Genomic DNA, 19,971 nt, shown 5'->3' on the forward strand with positions numbered 1-19,971 from the left:
GCAATTAATGTCTTCTCTATTATTACTATCATTAACTAGTATCCAATTGGAACATAATGAAGAAGCTAACAGGAAAGTGTCTCAGTTTTTACTGTTGGAACCACACAAAGGCCACAGATGCAGGATTGGTGCTCAGGTGTCTCCATCACGTGTGATTGATATCAATGTTTAAAGCTGATTTCACAGATGCTTATCTTCTGTAGGTTCACAGAATTATCTCCAGCTTTTGAGTTGTTATCTACAGCCCAATCTGTACTAGCCAGTTCTCTAGCTAGCTATATAACAGACTTTTGTTCTTTGTGGACCAGAAGTGTTTGCACTTGACCCTGTGGTTTAATTATCTTTAATGTGGTTTGACACCTACAGTAAGGGCACTCACAGGAAGAGCAGAGGTCCACTTCTGCAGGGCACTGGTATTTTCAGTTGGATCAGGTCTCTGCAGAAGCTCAGCTCTAACTTACGGCATGAACAAAGTATTTGCTCCTTAAATGCACTAGAAATCATCAGGTTTTAAACACTCTTCAGGATCTGGATAAGTATTTCAGGATCAGGAATATGAGGCATACCTCTACTTGAGTAGTAGCACATCCCTTGCAGACTATGTAATGCGAGTACTCAGGATAAAAAGACCTTCAGGTCTTTTTCATCATAGGATGAGCTGCTCCGTTAATCATGCTAAAAACCACAAATAAGTTTTTGTACATGTAGCCCTGTTTATTTTACTAAGTGATTGAACACTCAAAAAAAATTTAAGTTCATTCAGCAACGTGACAATTAACACTCTAGAATTGATTTTGCAAAAAAAAAAAGGAATTAATAGTATTCCTAGTGTGTTGTTATTAAAACACTATCTATGAATTTTTCATTTATGTTGAGAGAGTACTACTTCATGAAAGGGTTAAAAATTCAGTGAAGAAAGAACACCACTAATCCAAATATTAATCTTCCCCTGTAACATGCTTTGATCTCTGAAATCCATCTGAAGGAATCACTTTATGGAAGTTAAGAACTTTTTTTTTTTTTTTTTTTGACCTTAAATGAACTCGATTCAAATACACATTATGGCTCCTTAGTCTTGAAGCCATTACCTGTATGTGTGATGTGATGCACATTACAAGCTTGGGAAATAATGTAATGAACCTATTTTGAATATAATCTTTACTGCATTTCCTCATGATAACACTGACAATTTTCTTTTAATCATATAGCAGTAAGAAAGGCCTTAATTCTTTTACTTTTTATATGTAGGTAAGCATTATGAGCTACAGAAAATCATGCTAAAGTTACCGGAGTAATAAAAATACCGAGGAAGCTGTGGTTACAGGATGGAAGCAGAGGCAAACACTAAATCATGAACCATATTCTTCCGTTTTTTTTCTTCAATCTAATATAGTTATGTTCCTAAAACTAACTTTATCAAAGGATTTTTATTTACTTACTTATCTATTTATCAAGAAACCTGTAATTCCCTTGTATTTCTGATTCTCTGAGCACTCCCTGTGTTAACAGGGGTTAACGTTTCCTATGACTGAAAAACGTTTCCTATGACTGAATTCTGAAAGTTTAAATTAATTACTAAAATAATCCTTCGGGTATCTATCTATTCGTTCCCTAAATTGCATTATTCACTTTGGAGTACTGTGAAAAGAGCCTGCTTTGTCTCCAAAACCCAGCACCTCAGGAACTTTAGCACATCCAAGTCTGAAGGGCTCGGTGTAAACCGGAGTGCCCGGTCTCTCTACAGGGCTGGTGTAAGCAGGGCTGGGGGTGCCATCCAAGTTGAATTTTGTGGTGTGGGGTGAATAGGGCAGGAGGGTAGGTGTGGACTCACCGCCAGCACCACACGTCTGGGAGCACTGCGACCAGGCTGACCACGCTGAGAGCCGGCAGTCCACCACGCATCCCACCAGGCACTCGCTGCTCATCTCCGCGGGCTTCTCCAGGTGACGCTGTTGGCGAGCAACAAAACGCACACGTTAAGCCTTAAGGAGCCACAGGGTGACATTGTGCCACGTTGGGCATAAAATTAAAAAAATTAAATTAATCTTTGCCCATTTCCCTGTGGCATGTGGCCTTGCTCTTCACCTGCTGGCAGTGCCGCGCACTGACCATCCGCCCATCGCTGCGCACGCAGCTCAGGAGCCGCTTCCTTACTCCTCGCCCGCACGTTGCGTTCTCGCTGAGCTGGCACGTGCTCCAGTCTGTGGGCACAAGACAAAGGACTCAGCATGACAGGGCACTGCTACAACTCACTTTTTACCTCTCTGAACTCAGCATGTGAGTCGTCTTTTCCCAGTCCTTGGCTTCACTGCGTTAGCTCGTATCAAATCCAAGAAGAAAACCCACAAAAGTAAGTTGCTCTTAAATAAGAGCAGGTCTCCGATGAGAACTTTGTTGCTTTGTGCTTAGATATCCTTCAACAAAACTGGTACATCAGAGGGCACAGAACACTGTTAAATGCTGATAAAGTGTGTCAATGAAACCCAGCTGGTGCATTTACAGAGCTGTATTGTCTGAAGCAAAATTTCACTTTGATAGCTGTGGAAGTTTCTGACAAGCAACTATAATTTCACCTATTTCTTGTCTCAGAGCAAAATATTTCCATTATTTGAATGAGCTCTAATACTCATGAACTAAAAACAGCATTACTAGTAGAAGAAAATTCTGGCCAGAATACAAGTAAGCTAAAACAAGCCATAAAGAACCATTTAAAATAAGCAGAAACCAACACAAGCAACTACAATTTCCATACACCAATAACAAATCGGGAACATACAAGAGAAAAGCCTATTACTTCGTGTCTTCCTCCTTTGATAAATATGAACACACAACTGATCTTCATTTCTGAAATATGATCGTAAAAAATATGACCATCATCATCATCATGCTGTCTGTACTTCTAGGGATTTCTTTCAAACAGGCTTGGTTTATACTCAGATATTGCATTTTCTCCATCTCTGTTCTCCCTTCCCATCAGCCTGAAAATTCACCTCAGATCTCCTTTTAGGATTTTTCTCAATTATCTGAGCTAGTTAAAACAGAAGAACTTTTTCTTTCTCTTTGTTAGTTCATGTGTGACAGATTTAACTACTTCCAACTAAGGTCCTAAACAACGTATTTTGCTCTCAGTGTCCTGTGCCCACCCATACAACCTCTTTTGCCTTCAGATCAGACTGTTTTTGGTATTATTGCCTTCACTGGAATTACACGGATGTTACATCCCCTTCACCCAGCAAAAACAAGACATCCCATTTACTAGTTTTATTTCCAGCATGCCTGCAGTGTTAACTCAACTACTAAAATCATGCGTTTACCCATTGACCTGTAAAAATGTACATATGTAATTAACGTTAGTGAAATTCATGATGTTAACAAGTAATTCTTGTAATGTCAAGGCTTTAACCAACACAACAAGCAAACATAACTAAAAACACAACTGGAGAAAGTCTTTAAGGAGCTGGGTTTTTTATGCAAAGACACTTAGAAAAGCAGACCATCAGCTTAATGTGCCTTGTAATTGGTGTCCCTTCCTGCAGAGAAGAAATTGGAAAATTATACCTACCTGTTAGATTGTATTGATATTGGAAGCAATTTTGGTTAAGAATACAAGGCTTCACTTGTGAATCTTCAGGGCAGGGCTTGGTATTGACAGAAGACCTCAGCACTTGTCGAGTTCGGGTTTGCATGACATTTGGATCACATACCTGTAGACAAAAGGGATGGACAGTGCAAGAGACCCTGGTAAATCACACAGACACTGACTGCTGGGGCCACCACATGCAATCCCATGGCTACACTGAGTACAAGATAACCATGCTGACAGAAAGATGGGGTGACTTTTCAAAGCCTCCGATACCATATGCCGATGTCAGGCTGCCTATAATCCAGGATTTGTGTGCTCACATTTTAACGTGAGAATGAGCCAATGAAGGCCTGTTTTCAGTCCTAGTGCATCACAACCCCTGCAAATGTTTGTTTTTACCAGCCCTCCAACCTTATTTTTGCTTTCCATTTTGGTTGCAGACTTAGCATGACGACCGATTGCTTCCAGCCTCACAAGAAACATCCCCTTCACACAGAGGACAGCACCCAGTCATCCACAAATCCCCTCCTCCAGGCTCCTGCTTGCCCCCCGCACTACGAGAGACCTCTTTGAAGGCACATGGAGGCACCACCCAGCTCTGCCTTTGCATTTTAAAAGTTTTTCCCTTGGTTTACTTAATCTGGAGATGTAACATAAGCATTGGCTGGGACACGGGGAGCACCATGTCCCCAGCCTGGCTGTCACGTCCCTGTCTCATGCTGAGGAGAGCAGCTTGCCTCGGGAGGATGGAGTCACAGCGCTGCAGATTAAATGCCTGTGGCACCGAGCAAGGCTAATTGGTGGAGAGGAGCACTACAGACAGCTGTTTTGTCTCATTAAATGAACTCATAAAAAAGTATAAATAGGCTTGCTCTGAAGCCAGGGTGATTATGAGAAAACATAATAGCCATTTGGGCTTGTAAGGCTGAGAGGGAAAACCAGCCCCAAGGATGTGGGCTCTGGCCCACTGAGACTTGGCAGAGCTTTCCTACAGTCCCCCAAAGCGGTCATGGGCAACTGAGAGTGGTCCCAGCGAACCTAATGGCAATGAATCCCTATTAAATAATTCCCTATTATCCAGAGCCATTTACTGAACAAGATGACCTATTTAATTCCTAACAGTCTCTCATTAGGACCGAAGATTGCTCAGGAACAGCAAAGTAAACCAAGAAAACAATGCATGTAGAAATACGTTTTCATAAGTGCTTGGGAATTTTAAACATGATTTTTCTAGAGAGTATTTTAAATACAAAAAAACAGCTAACAGTTTAAAGCCACAGGCTTATTATTATGCTACTAATTGCTGGCAAACACAGAACCCTGCATGGGTGAAAGTATGGATAATTTTCGTATTGTGAATATTAAAGAGAAATGTCATGGCATTGCAGCATAAATCTAGATCTCATACTGCTGTAAACCAGATTAGTTGCACAGATGACAGCATAACTAAACAGAATAAATACCAGGATAAATAGGAAAAAGGTGTGGTCCAGTCTGAAAACTGAATTGTCAGGGCCTATTTTCCTTATGTGTTTACTACATGAAGGAAATTTTATTATGTCCTCCTTGCTGACAAACACCTTGTCAGATCATTTTAAACGGTAATCTTATTTGAATACCCATGCTCATCTAAAATAACTAATTGTTCTCAATTATCCAAAAATTAAACCTGTGCTAAGTGTTTACCAATTGTTTACTGCCTTTTCCACAACTAATCGGATTGCTCATTCTCACAATGAAGACTAATAACTTAAATGATTTGCCAATTGAAAAAAAAAAATCAAAGAAGGTATCTCAGTAGCTACTCCTAATTAATGTTTTTCTGCAGTATGTTACCAAAGGGAAAAAAAAATCAATGAACATTGTGAAAGAAGTTAAATTTGTGCCAGTTCCAAAATACCTGCCTTTGCTCCCTTTCAAAATAAGAACCTGTAGACAGAAATTATGCATAATTTATAGATAAATAACTGCCTTTAATAAAAAAGTATTTTCCCCCTGTCTAGGCTGCATCCTGTTCTATGTGGTTACAGGGCACTGATGCAGCACTGCACTGCATGGTGCACACAGTCACACAGCCACCGAGATGTACTGGCTAGCCAGACAATTTTCCCTCTCAGATGTCCTTTAACAGTGAAGCAGCCCTGACTCCAACAGGTCGAAGTATATCTTGTGTTTGCCAGGATCCAAACAAACACGGAATTTACTGCAGCTCTAAAGCTGGCATTCTCACCGCGCTGATGAGCCACCTTGTTCAGAAGCCAGGGCTGATACGATAAGCTACCCACTTTTACCTGTTTTGAATAATAAAGAATCTCTGTAGGAAAAGTGTTCATTTAATCAAGCTGAGGACATGGGAAACATGCAAAAACTCAAAGTCTGCAAACTGTAACTAATATCCTGTAATATTATTTGTTGAATTTGCCTTTACGTCAATTGAGAAGTCAATTTAGTTTTATAATTGATTTTCTGGCCTTACTCTTTCAAGTTAACTATGTAAAAAATTGAACCAAATATTTATGGAACTGAATAAGCAGCAGGAGGGAGGGACTTGCAAAGGAAAAGATGAAAGCTGGAATTTTCAAAGGAGCAAGAGGGAGCTGAGTATCCAGCCACCATGGAATCCCAATGGGCTTGGGTGCACAACTCCTGCAGGACCCCACAAAAATCCCAGGCTGGAAAAATTAAATTTTTACTGCATGGCAAAGAATAAGGGATGACTTAGGAGATGCAAAGTAGTTAGGTGTTGTGAACAGTGAAAATTAAAGAAGAGGGATTATTTCCAGTGGGGAGATACTGAGGGTATTAACAAGAAATAAAGAAGAGAAGCGTGTCAGCTGCATAGCAGGAAGAAGATATGTCACCACTGCCATCACTAACAGCAGCATGCATCTAGTCCTGAATTTGGATCTTAAAAAATAAAAGAGAAAAAGATAAAAGAGAAAAAACAATCACCACTGACTGCACATTACATTTTTAGGAGGTAGGACAGGAACAATATTGCCAGTAATATTATAGAAAAGGCAGCAAAACAGAGCAAAGTGATTTGAGTAATTTAAGTAAGCAATTGTCACAGAATTAATTAAGATCTGGGCAAGACTACAGAAAGGGTTGATTCTGAGTATTCTTACAAATGAAGAAAATGACAGACAACTTGACTCTTCAACAATACTCTTCCATATGAAATAGTAAAGGTGCCCTTTCAGTGACGAGTGGTGTTCCTCAGGAGTTGGTTTTGGGACTGGCACTGTTTTACATCTTTGTTGGTGACACGGATAGTGAAATTGAGTGCACTCTCGGCAGGTTTGCTGATGACACCGAGCTGTGTGGTGCAGTTGACACACTGGAGGGAAGGGATGGCATCCAGAGGGACCTGGGCAGGCTGAGAGCTGGGCCTATGCAACCTCATGAGGTTCAACAAGGCCAGGTGCGAGGTCCTGCATCTGGGCTGGGGCACTCCTAAGCACAAATACAGGCTGGGCAGAGAATGGACTGAGAGCGGCCCTGAGGAGAAGGGCCTGGGGGTGGTGGTTGATGAGAAGCTTGACATGAACATGAAGTGTTCAAGGCCAGGCTGGATGGGGCTTTGGGCAACTTGGTCTGGTGGGAGGTGTCCCTGCCCATGGCAGGGGGTTGGAACGAGGTGGTCTTTAAGGTCCACTCCAACCCAAACCATTCTGTGATTCAGATGTATACTTCAAGACTGGATCCGCTCTACCCCACTAGGAATGAATGCTTCTTATCACAAGCATATATAAATTTACATATTTTGTTAATAAATAAAAAACACTGTGATTCAGCAATCCTTTACTGAGTATCTTCATTTCCGACTCCTCTCTTTCAATTAAGTAAATGCTATACTTTCACAGACATTATTTTACTTCCTGCTGTTCCACTAATAAATACTACTTTCACTGATCATAGATTAAGCTTTTTATCATTATTTTTACATTAAGTCGGCCATTCCTTTTTGTAAGCAACTAGTTTGTGCTCAGCATCAAACAATGCTGCCTCTATAGCAGAAACACAAGAAAAAAGGAAAAGGTGCAGCCACCACCACTGTTCAGAGACAGGCAAGTACATACAATAGAAGCGTAAAATAGTGGGAATTTAATTTTGACTTGTATTTCTGAGATCATCTCCTTACAGTCACGCTATTTATTTTTATGCCTGTGGTTATAAATCCTGTAACTAGGTTCCACAGTTGGAGAATTTGGATGTTACAATGGGCTTAAATTGGGCATCATAGGAAATCTTCTTGCCCAGACACTGAAAGTCAAGGTGACAGACTTAGATTGAAATGATTTATTAAGATAGATTTAGACGGTGTCCAAGCCAGGAGATAGATGAACTGAGCTCAGTGCAGAAGCCCAGGCAGCTGCTGAAGCTCTCCGTATCACGTATTTGCAGAGGTTGATGATTTGTGCTGGGGTCTGGATAGAGCAACCCTTGCACACAGCTCAGGTACAGTAAACAGGAAAAGAAGGTGGGTTCAGATTCTGCCTCTAGCTTGAGTGCAAAAGGCTATGTCTTGGCTCTGGAGACACCTCCAGCAAATTGCAAGGAGGTGTCTCCAGAACAAACATATGCCTGATCTTCCCAGGAAACCAAGGCTCTGCTCTGCCAGGGGTTGGTACTACCAGAAAGACAGCTCAGTCTTGCTTCTGCCTGGGGATTAGGAGAGTTTGATATCTGCATGGCAAGAGGAAAACCTTTGTCTAATTTCTGCCTCTAATCAGCATAACTGAAACCTACTTCCTACACTGCCCAGGCTATACATAGATTATAGATTTCTGAATCAAACAAGGAGGATGAATACGGGTGCTAACTGGCGATAAATATGAGAGAAAACAAGAAAATGACATAGCTGTGACTCATGGAAGTAGAAGGTCAGAGGCCTGGACAACTTCAAGGTCAGGCACCAACCAAATCTGGGACTTAAACTTCACAGACTATGTTGTTTGTTGGATTTAGTCTAGATTCTTCCTTCACTGTAAGCAATGGAGTGTGTGATTCAGGACAGTACTTCCCTTGATATCAGTGGTATGAATAAAATTAATTTCTGGATGGAAGTAATAACAGGCACGTAACTCAGGCCACTCATTAATATCCTACAGCATAAGGACATCATACACAAAGTTTCTTTACATGTATGAAAAGACTGTCCCAGACATTTTTGGCGTTCTTTTCTATGAAGTGTGAAAAAGTTGAGTTAAAGCCAAGGATCTGTAGACCAGATTATATAAATGACAACAGAAACAAAGTATTCTGAGGCAACAGGAGGTACATACCACATTAAGGGAGGAATGAATTGGCATCTCTGCTAAAGGACCACTCACTTCAGAAATTATAAAAGCCATCTTCTTCACTCTGTGGAGGAACTGGCACTATAACTACTGCATTTTTAATATTTCTTTTAGCAAGACACATTTTTCTACCATGACCAGTTGCCACTATTCTAAGCTAATATTAAAAGTGAGGGATATAAACACACACAAAGAACATTCCCAGACTTTGGTCCAGGCAATAATAGAACAGACAAAGCACATAAAGTTTATTCCAGAAGAGAAGGACATTAAAAAGAATAAAACTGTAAAGTTATGAATGTTAAGTTCTGAGTAAGGGTTGTTAACATATTACATATCGATATATACTATCAGACCTTCTTTGTGATAGATTTAAAAAGCTGTCCATTGATCCAGGCTTTCACATGCATCATAGTTGTACAGCACAAAGGTTGTAACCCAGTAGAAAGCCCTTTAAGCTGTTTAATTTATCAAACAGCTTGTATAATGCATACTGCACTATAAATAGCTGGCCACATTATATTTAACAGGCTATTCATAATGAAACATGTAACCTCAAACTAAGGTAAATGCGTTGGCAGCAACACGGTTTGACTATTTTTAACATTGCAGTGAACCATTATATTGTTCATGCAGATGTGGATATTTCAGAACAATTTAACAAGCCATTTACAATAACATGAGCAGTCTTTTGAAATTAAAATGCATCTGCGTAGCTTTTTTTTTGAGATGCATCTAAGTTATAAATCCCTATATAACTATTGTTTCTTTAATTATTGTTAAAGATGAATAAAGGTGAATAAAATAAAGCAGTGAACCAAGAAAAAAACACATCAGTTGATAACTTTTTTATAAGGTCATCCAAAATATTAAGTCACAACTAGGCATAAGGAGCAGCATACGTTCTTCCAGGAAAGCCTTGGACTGGCATAATTCTTATTCTTCACCTGAATGAATTATTCCTTAGTCTAGAAATTCAACTCTATGCAAGGTTCATTCTTCAGTCCAACCTGCACGCTACAGGTCCTCTGCTAAATTTACAGCTGATACCTCCTGAGTGATTCTGTAGACATCAGTAATGCTTGCAATAAGCCACAGAGTCTACAAATGAGTCGTAAATCTATTTTACAGTTGGCTCAGAGGGAAAGCATTTCCAAAGCATGATGACTCAGATGCACACCTAAGACCAAAGTCACTACACCTGTGAGTCAGCTGTACTGCCTGGTACCACTTTCAGTATGAGCAGTTATCTGAATACTACACACACACACCATAGATTCAAGAGAATAATAAATCAGTTGCTACAAGTCCTGAGCACTGTACATAGCTATTGATCCATGAGGAAAATGCTCACTGAAATAGAGACAGCTGTTCTCACTTGCTTGACATGTAACCTCCTATAATTAACTAATTTCAGACCTCTTAGAATTAGCTGCTAGAAATGCCAACAGCTGAGGCAAACAAGAAGGCCACTCTGATCTGATAGTGGGGCTGTGACTGCTATCCACATAGTAGCAAACAGCTAACAAAAAAAAAAAAAAAAAAAAAAAAAAAAAAAAAAAAAGAGGAGGTAATTATTTCAGGGACTTGTAGCACAACTCGCATATTAACTCATTTTAAGAATGCTTTGATGAATTCAATTGAAGTCAATTAATTACATTTCCAAGTCAGATGAATACAAAGTCAAGACACTGCAGGTAGTGCATGTTATTCGATCGCTGAATATTTAACAGAGATGATAGGATTTCAGTTTCCAGATTGTTTAGCTGGGTCTTTGAGCAATCAAGTGATGATGTCTGGCTGAACACGCTATTGTAGCTGGAACGAATACGAAATCTCTGAAGCAAAATGCAAGTCAATCCAATTTGCTCATGATTTTTTTTTTCCTAACTAACTAGCAAGCTTCAAACTGCTATTTTAAATGCCTTTAAAGCTTGGTATTTAAGTTACATGAATGTTACTTAGCGACAAAGAAGAAAACTTTATGAACCAAAAAATAGTCTTCAATCAGAGAGAAAATCATTCTGAATTTAATTCTTACAATAGAGAATACGAGAGTAATAGGAAAGCTTTAAATCAGTAATTATGAGTTTCTTGAATCCAGTAAAGAGACAGAACCTCAAATGTAACCTCAAGGTATTACATTTCAGACAGCTGCATTTCTGGGTCACAGCAAAGTGCTGTTGGAGGAGATATTAAAATTTATCTTTGTGTAGCAGTGTAAAACAGCAGTATAATCAAGTTGCAAAAATTGCAATTCAATTGGAAAATACACATAAAAGAATTTTGTTAGTATCTTAAAGTACAAAAGAAGGCCCCACTAACACCAATATTCAAAGCAAAAGGAGCCAAAAATGTAAAAGGAATACAATAGATGTTGCATGTTTTTGTAGAAGTATTGAAGCAAATACTTCCTATTGACAAAGCAGTCGCCACCTTTATGACTCATTGATTTCAACATGATTCAAGATCATTTACTATCCTAAAAGTGGAAAATCCACACGGGAAGAGTATTGCTACAAGATAAAACACTAGTAATAAAGTAATACCCTAGGAAGTATCCAGAGTACAATGACATATTGACAAAAAGGGTGAACTGCCTAATCTAAAAGGCCTTTTTATATTCAGCTGATAAGACTTAGTTATTCTGCTATCAGGATGAATTTATTATCAACACTATAAAATTGGAGCAAAGCACCGAAGTGACTGGAAAAGAATTCTCCCATGGCCAAAATCTTAGGTAAATATCTTGAATCAAAGAGATACTCAGTCAAAGATGATGCTGAAATTGGAGTTGCTCATTTCTTACAAACTAGAATTTGTCAAGTTTCATAAATCCTCTTTATCTCCAGTAAGCCAAACATGGCCAGAGATACAGGAGGATTTCCCAGGATGCTCTTTGGCAGCTGCCTCACAAGAGTGCTACGGCTAAAGGAATGCCAACTATTTTGATATGAAATGTAAATGTGCTTGAAAAAGAGCAAAAAGGATGTATGGTTTGTCCTTTTCATTTTGATATGATGTGATCCTGCAAAAGTTTCAGGTTACTTGGGGAAGAAAAAGGAGCCATACTTAGGAAATGTATTTTCAGTGAGTATACAAAAAGTGCTTTATACATCCTCTGAAGACAGGCGTTTGCTTCCAGCTTGGGATGAACCAGAATCCATGCAGGAGTTTATCAACTACAGAGCATTATTCCCTCAAAAATTAAACAGGCAGCCCTAATGTGCTAAAGGTTCTATGTATGCCAATTTACTGATGTGTTTTTTGGGACTCCATGGGAAGAGATGATGCAGGTTGGAGGCAGAACAGGTCTGACCAAAAGACTTAACAAGAGATTCAGCTCCAGATGCAAAGAACTCTTATATTTTTGTGTCAATATGTAGGGTCTCCAGGCAAGGTCCAGATACAAGCTCTCCGTTAAAGTCAGTGGAGCTATTCAACTGAGAACATGTAACTTTTCCTTAAAAATGAAACTAGAACCTCGACAGACTCCATTGCTTTTGTAACTCTAGTATTGACTGTGTCCACCTGTTCGTGGCCATTCTCCAAAACTGCCTTTCCCTGTGGCTACTCAGGAGGCTGAAGGATGCTTCAGTCATCTTGGTGCTGGCAATGCCTCACTCCTGGACACATTATACTCTGTCTCTACTCCAACACACTGGTACCAATGCACAGAATGAACATATACCACTGCCATGGTTTGGTCATTCTGCATACAGCAAAACCCTTGCTTGCCTTGGAGTTGTTAAGCATCTGCAGCCTGGGAGGGACTGTGCTGTGTGGTTCTCTTTTAAAATCAAAGGAACACAAACAGCCTGTGTAGCTATAAAAGTGAGACAGCACTGCTGTAAACTCTTCAAAGGGAGGGTTTTATTTGTCCATAAAACTTCAAGCTGTTTATTGTTTTGTATCTGGACAGCACTATTTAAACACATGCTCCATCCACACACAGTCGTCTCAGTTTCACAACAAAGCACTGCAGAACAGCTTGTGAAAGCATATTGTTCAGTTAATTGCATTGGCATGCAGACACCCTCACATTTATGAATTAACATCCACCATGGCAAAAGGAGGTACAAGGAGACACAGGGACTGTGGCACTTGTCCCTGCAACTGCCAAGAGCTGTGATGCCTGATGGAGCGCAGCCCACAAGCTCTGGTCATCCCTTTTGTGCTTCTGTGGGCTGCAGAGACTTCACCATTGCTGAAAAGGAGTCTTTAGGCAAAAAAGCACCGTGTCTTAAGGATACTAGGATGTTTACAGCAGTCCTTCATGACCAACTGACTGCCAATAAGGCATCTGAAAAATACCCACTGGCCTTGAGGATCTCTGCATTAGTTTACTGCATACTGAAATGAAGAAAATCTGTTTCTGGAAACAAGTTAATGACAAGGAAACAGCCCAACCGCAGTGGGACTTTGAAAGGTATCCAAGCATCCGTATTGGTTACAAGAGCATTGTACTTCATCAAAACTATGCTGCTCAGGAGGAGGTAAATACAGGAAATGAAACACAAGATTTTATTTGACATATTCTTACTGACTATATTGATAGGCTACACAAAATATTATGGAAGGAAATTACCTGTGTCAGCAGTAGTATAAATCCCTGTCCAATAACCACTAAGACTTTTGATAATGGCCCTGTTAACATAGGGGCAATGAATATATGTTTGTCACTTAAATACATCAACCAAGTCTGTTACAAAAGCCCTTAGATTAAACCTGGCACCTACTCAACACTGATCAGAGAGAAACAATAGGTTTCCAACTACATGCCTTGAGGCCAGAGTGTTTTCACAAGACAGAATTTGCAGGTTCTTTCCATCTTGCACACTTAGAAAAACTGAGAACATTTGGCAGTTGCTTGAGTCCCTGCATAATTCACAAAGTTTCAAGTATTTGGTGACAGGACAAATTATTCAGGCATCTTGCTGCCATGCCCTTCTGTTGCTGTTGCCTCAAATTTTCCCTCAGGGTTTTAGGAGGAGGAGATGCTGGAGAGAAATGCTGTCTTTTTGAGAAGAGAAAGCTGTCATTCCCTCTGGCCCAAGACCTGTCCAGAGGAGTGCCACCACTGTAGGAGAAGTGCATCACCCCGACAGCACTTCCCTGAGACTATTTCCTGACACAGACAGCCCTTAAGTGCAACTGCAGTGCTGGACCCCTCACCTGCTGTACTTGTTTGGGTCCCTGCCTGCAGACCAGGTTGAAGGATGGGTTGAACCGTCACAGTAATACCTCTGTGTGTTTTACTAACTGATTTTCTATCGCCCAATCTCTGTAGAAATGCAAAAATCTCCAGATTGGCTGTAGGATCCATTAGGCCTGACTTCCCTTGGAAAATCATTTACGTTGTTGTTAGAAAATTTTCTCACAGAGTGATTGAAGGACAGAGAAAGATGAGTGAGGAACATCGCCCATGGAACCACAGCCAGGTAAGCCTACCTGTGGACACGTGCTCCACTGTCCCCAGTCAGACACTGCACACTCACTGGGGCAGTACAAGCTGCACTTCTGAACTTCATCCGGGATTTCAGCCTGATTGCACAGGGTGTTGGGTACCGTCTCCCCTCTGTGGTCCTCAGCAGCACTTACACACCTACACAGAAAACAGAAATTTTCATGTGAGGATCATCAGCTTATTACAGTGATGGATATCAGCAGGTCAGAGTGACTCCAGTAGGACACTGGATGTAACACAAAGCTATGTGAAATATGGCTGGTCAAAACGTGGCGTTAATGGCATTAATGATGCCAACTGAAACAGCTACAGATATGACAGGCTTTTGTTACTCACAGATTTCAATAAATACTTTGAGTAAACATTTCCAGCCTCATACAGGGGCTTTTAAGTTTGATTATATGACAGACGAATGAAGAGAAAATGACAATCAGCAAGAACAAACCTGTGTGTTCCCACTAGTAACATCCTCGTTACTCCCCCATGCCTAGGGAATGAACACTTCCTGATAATGAACACCACTTCAGCGAATGCAGTGCCATTACTTGGGGAAAACATTAGCAAAGCAGAATATGGAGGCTTTGCAGCTCAGGAGGCTGTTATATCTCTACGGCACCTAGGTTAAAGAATCCTAATTTAAACATCAGGCCTTCTTCCTGAAAGAAGTCTCAATCACAACACCAGGCTGCACATCAGAGATGCTCTTCCTGTAAACCATCACACAGAAACGCATGTTTCTTTTCATTTGAAATCCTTTGGACTCCACAGCGTATTCACTTAGCCAGTTATTTCAGCTTTATGCAAGAACGTTGGAGCTGTTTAATTTACAGTCGTGCTTTTGTCTTCACGCACCTGACTTTCCTCGTTTGTATTCCTTCTCCACAGTGGAGGGAATTTTGTTCACTGTTGATTTTGCACGGAGACCACGGTTCGACTACCCAGGAATACTGATTGCACTCAGTGTAGCATGGGACTGCCTCGTACACCTGCCAGGAAAAAGAATCAAAACTATTCATTTGAACTATCTGGGTTAGCATCTCTGCAGAAACACGTCAGCCAAAACCACAAAAGAGTACGCTGAAAAACATCCTGGCTTATGCTCCTTATGCCACAAGTGTTGTCATATCTTTAAGTTCGTTTATTCATTATTGACTTGCCAAGGGTTTTCTAAGTACATAATAAACAGTAGTATGCATGCAGCATCTTAGAACACAGGATAAATAACAGTTATTCTCTAAAGCCAGAGCAGGAATTCCATTACAATTTCATTTGCTCAGACTGCTCTTGCTATAATCTATCATGTCATTCACCAGGACCATATGCGCTGCATCTTTTCATGTTTCAGAAGGTACAAGTTTAAAATCAGCACTCATTTACCTCTGCTTCTAGCATATCCTGGGAAGTCATTTACTGTAAAAGAACGAAATTTCATGCCTCCTACAAATCTCATCTTCATACACAAACACCATAAATGCTTTTTTTCCCTGCAAGTGACTTATCTCTAACGTATCTCCCAATCAAACATGACTGTGCATTCACCTGAACTATGGTATCTATGGAGAAAGAAAAATACAGCCAAATACAGAGAAGGAAAAAAAAAAAAAAAGGCAAAAGATTGATAAACATTTCTAAAAGATGTCAGACATTCAAGCTGTTAGAAGCAGTACACTGAGAAATAGCACTTTAGCAGATTTTTAGGTTTAAACAAATGAGCATGTCAACAGCTCTGCTATGGCAACGAATAAAAGTTATTTATTTTGAATCCAGTTTGTCCACAGAAGCTGATTTGAAGACACAATGTTCTCTTTTGCTTTGTCCGAACACACTGTGTGTTGCCCTGAAAAAATACAGCACACCGAAGATTTCTTCTTCCACATGCTGAAATTCCCTTGGCCTTGCTGCTGTGAGCAGTTCAGGTCTCACTGTTAAAATAACTGTAGATCAATCCACCCCACCCCTCAAACAAAGAAATTCAGCCGCAGGTGAAACTTATAGCTTCATTTTAAAATAGCAGATTATGACTATTCATGTTGTGGTCAGAGTAATAAAGAAACCTTACTTGCAATATTTTAGAGGTAAAGGATGAGGAGATTTAGAAACCAGCTTGAAAGCACAACTGGTGCCCCATCAGCACATTAATATCTTATCAAATGAAAAAAAGATACTTCGCTAAAGAGTACCCCTCGGGAATGGAAAACATCAGAAACTAATATGAACTGTGGGTCTGTCTTTGGAGGTCTATAAAGTAAGAAAAGCTGAAAAGTGATGAACAAAAAAAAAAAAAAAAAAAAAAAAAAAAGAGGAAAAACTGAAAAGAGAAGGACCTAGCAGTCAGGGCTGGCGGGAGGCAAGAAGAGGTGAGCAAGAGCATCGTGTGCTCTCTGTAGATGGGAGAGGGAGTGGAGCGCAGGGTGTCAGGGCAGCAGCGCTGCTCGGCAAGAGGCATGGGCTGCCAGGGTGCAGCCAGCCCAGAGGGCAACGGGGCAGCCGTGACCAGGGGCTACCAGGCCACAGGGGCTTTTACATGTCAAGCTTTTGCTGGGCCTGCACAAAAGGCTGTGAAAGATCACAGTGCACATCATTCAGTCTAGGTTGATAATTTCCTAATGCCAAAGCAATGGTACCTGGCCTAACTATACAATATACAGGTATATATATTCACATATGATATGAAGCGTATATTGAAGCTGAGTTTCAAGTGGCACTCCAAGTGCCACTAACTCGCTGTGCAGCCCTGGGACCTGTGCTCCTAGCCAAGCCCACAGGCACTGGGAACACAGCTGCACACATTGAAGAGCCGGCTCACTCCCCAGCAACACCCATCAGCTGGATGTAGAGACAGCACCCCTGTCTTATCAGCACCCCTGCTCTACCGGGATGGGGAAACAACTACACTCTGCCTGCACTGTCTGACAAAACCCCCTGCCTTCTACAGATGTCAGTGGGAGATGTGCAGGGTGTGATCAGAGCCCTTGTTGCAAGGGAAGGCAAAGTGCTGGATGTACCAAGAGCTGGATGCAGGCACAGGGCACCTGCAGCCCTGGGGAGGAATGTCTGCCTGGGCAGTGCCACAGGAGGTGAAGTCTCAGCTGCTACCAGTGTGCTATCACACAATAACTACTACTACTGCAGTTTGGTGGTCAAAGTCTGCGGTATTTCCCATGTGCGTTATGTTTCTGCATAAAAAAAAAAGCAGGGTTTGGGCAGGGATGGGATGCCACACAAGACCCCGTGCACCGTTAGAGAAATACAACTGATGTGATACCTCAAAACGCTCTCTTCTGAAAGCAGGCAGGGTTGCGATAATAAAGCTGTTAATAGAGCGTTTGTACTCTGCTACCTAGGCACGTCAAGCCTGCATGACTGCATGTGAAATCTCATCAGCCTCTGTCCTGTGACACACGTGTTGCTCTGTACGTGCAGAGCAGGACACAAACACACCACTTTGGTGGTACCCCAACAGCCAACTCCAGCACTGCAGCTCCTGCTCCATGTGCTCACCCCAGGGAGCTCCACAGCATGGCAGCCTCTTGCTGCCCCGCTCTGTACACCCAAAAGACACAAAACACAGAGACAACAACAGTTCCTGGGAAAATAATCCACTTACAGCTCACCCTTTCCAAACCTAGGCAAACTTACCGTGACAACGTATTTACAGTGCATTCAGGGTCAGCCATCCAACCAAGGAACGCACTACCACATTGTAATTTATTAATTTACTTATAGGTCAGGAATAATGCTGACCTTCCAGAGGACATAGAGAAGCAAATGCCCAGCTGATGTGATTCATTAGAAAAAAATCATAGCTATACTTCAGGTAGCTTTTCTGATGAGCACCTGCAGCTTAAACTAGAACAAGGTTCAACACTTTTGAAAATCACAGTGACTCCATATTTCAGTGAACATCAAGATTTATTGTCCCTCAAGGTAAATATTGACTCTGGTTTTCCCTCAGTCAATATTTTAGCTTTCAAGACAGTAAATCTTGGTGTTCGCCTCAACTTAAGTCAATATCTGCTTATTATATTAGAACAACCAAACTGATCACTGTAGCAGTTGCCTGAGACCCCCGAGGACAACCTCTGTGCTATTCATTTCTAATAAAAATGTTCTAAATTCATTGCTAACATAAGTCCATTTCACAGCATTGCCCTTATACCAAGGTTACATTAGACTTAATACACTGAATCAGCCTGAACCAAAGAAATAACAACCTACTTTTGAACTACGGAGACCAACGTGAGTAACACTAAAGCCACGTATGTGCTAAAAATTCTCATGTAGAAAAAGAGCTGACTTTCCCTGTTTCACAATGACACTTCTAGGTAAAAAAAATAAAAAAAAAATCAAGCATAGATATTAAAAACACTCCTAGTGAGACTTGCCAGCAATTTTACCCACTTCTAATACTTTTTGCACACCCACTTGTATATTTCCCACATACTCAGACTTCAAGAGGCAGCAGCAGTGGGATGGCACCATGCACAAATGGCTTCCTCCTCCACTTACAGCCATGACTTCCCAAAATCTGGACTGCAGCCAGCACTTCTCCTGCAAGAAGCCTGACACGAATGGACCCGGAGCACAGTGGGAAATAAAGCTGCAGAGATGTCCATCCACTGCAATTACCTGCACATCTATGTTGCCTCCATCGACTTCATCCAAATCTCTTTTTTGGTGGATAGCTGCTATTCTACCCATACGTTAATTGAATATATATATATTATTTTATTTTTGGTAATGCTGTAATATTGCCTTCATGTTCCATTTAATCCAAACCAGATATTTTCTATTAATACATTTATTTTACTTGATTCTTTAAAACTGAATTCAAAATGGAGTATGTACTTTGTTAATTACTTAAGTGCATGTCTGATTTGGCAGGTCTAAGCACACATTTAAGAGCTTTACTTAATTAACTGTATGTCGGAAGGACGAGTACTTGCACATTAACAAACGCTACATCACTGAAATGACCTCATTAAAATTTCAACATTAAATAGTTCTCTTTAAAATAAAATTGATTTTATTTCATGCTGGTTTATATATTGATCACAATCATTAGAAATATGTTAACTGCTCATCAGTACTACAACTGATTTAACAAGTAGTTTTTAAGCAATTTGGATTTTGCAAAGCAGCTGTTGCAGTGACAAAACTTTTCTTTAGGTATTTGGACTCTGCAAATAGCCATTGAAGTTAAAAGGTTTGGTTTGGGAATGACTTACACCAGAAAAGTCTGAACAGATCAGCATGTGAAAAGACTTCAGAAAGGACTGGAATCCCTGAAACTTTATGCCTGTAGCAGATTATATAAATGCAAAAATGTTTGTGATATAAATTCGGCACTCTCAGTTTTCATTTACACACAAACCAAAGGGGTTAGTATTTTTGACCTCCTTTGTGGTAAGGAAAAAAGGAAATCAATTAGAACTGCCATAAGGTTATAAAAAGCCCTCACTGGAGTTGAACCAAGTTTAATGAAAAACTAGAACTGGCGAAAACTTTGTAGCTGACAAAAGGATGGGATCGATTTTATTCTAATGTTTAAGTACAAAATACATATTGTGAGTCAGGGCAATAACTCCTCATAGACAGAAAGAAATATCCACTCCCAG

At 40.5% G+C, this 19,971-nt stretch overlaps 1 protein-coding gene across 1 annotated transcript in view; it reads right to left on the reverse strand.

Moving 5' to 3' along the window:
* The window catches only part of THSD7B (thrombospondin type 1 domain containing 7B), a gene marked incomplete at both ends in the record, with an annotated part of 259,689 nt that overhangs the window by 17,109 nt on the left and 222,609 nt on the right, over positions 1–19,971 (reverse strand). Inside the window, 5 exons of the mRNA XM_084289684.1 lie at positions 1,832–1,949; positions 2,086–2,201; positions 3,563–3,704; positions 14,338–14,491; positions 15,206–15,339. Of these exons, the coding sequence (XP_084145810.1) occupies positions 1,832–1,949; positions 2,086–2,201; positions 3,563–3,704; positions 14,338–14,491; positions 15,206–15,339 (664 nt within the window). The remainder of the gene's footprint in view (positions 1–1,831; positions 1,950–2,085; positions 2,202–3,562; positions 3,705–14,337; positions 14,492–15,205; positions 15,340–19,971) is intronic.

This window comes from Netta rufina, assembly GCF_964035555.1.
Source record: "Netta rufina genome assembly, chromosome: 6".
Lineage (NCBI taxonomy): Eukaryota > Metazoa > Chordata > Aves > Anseriformes > Anatidae > Netta > Netta rufina.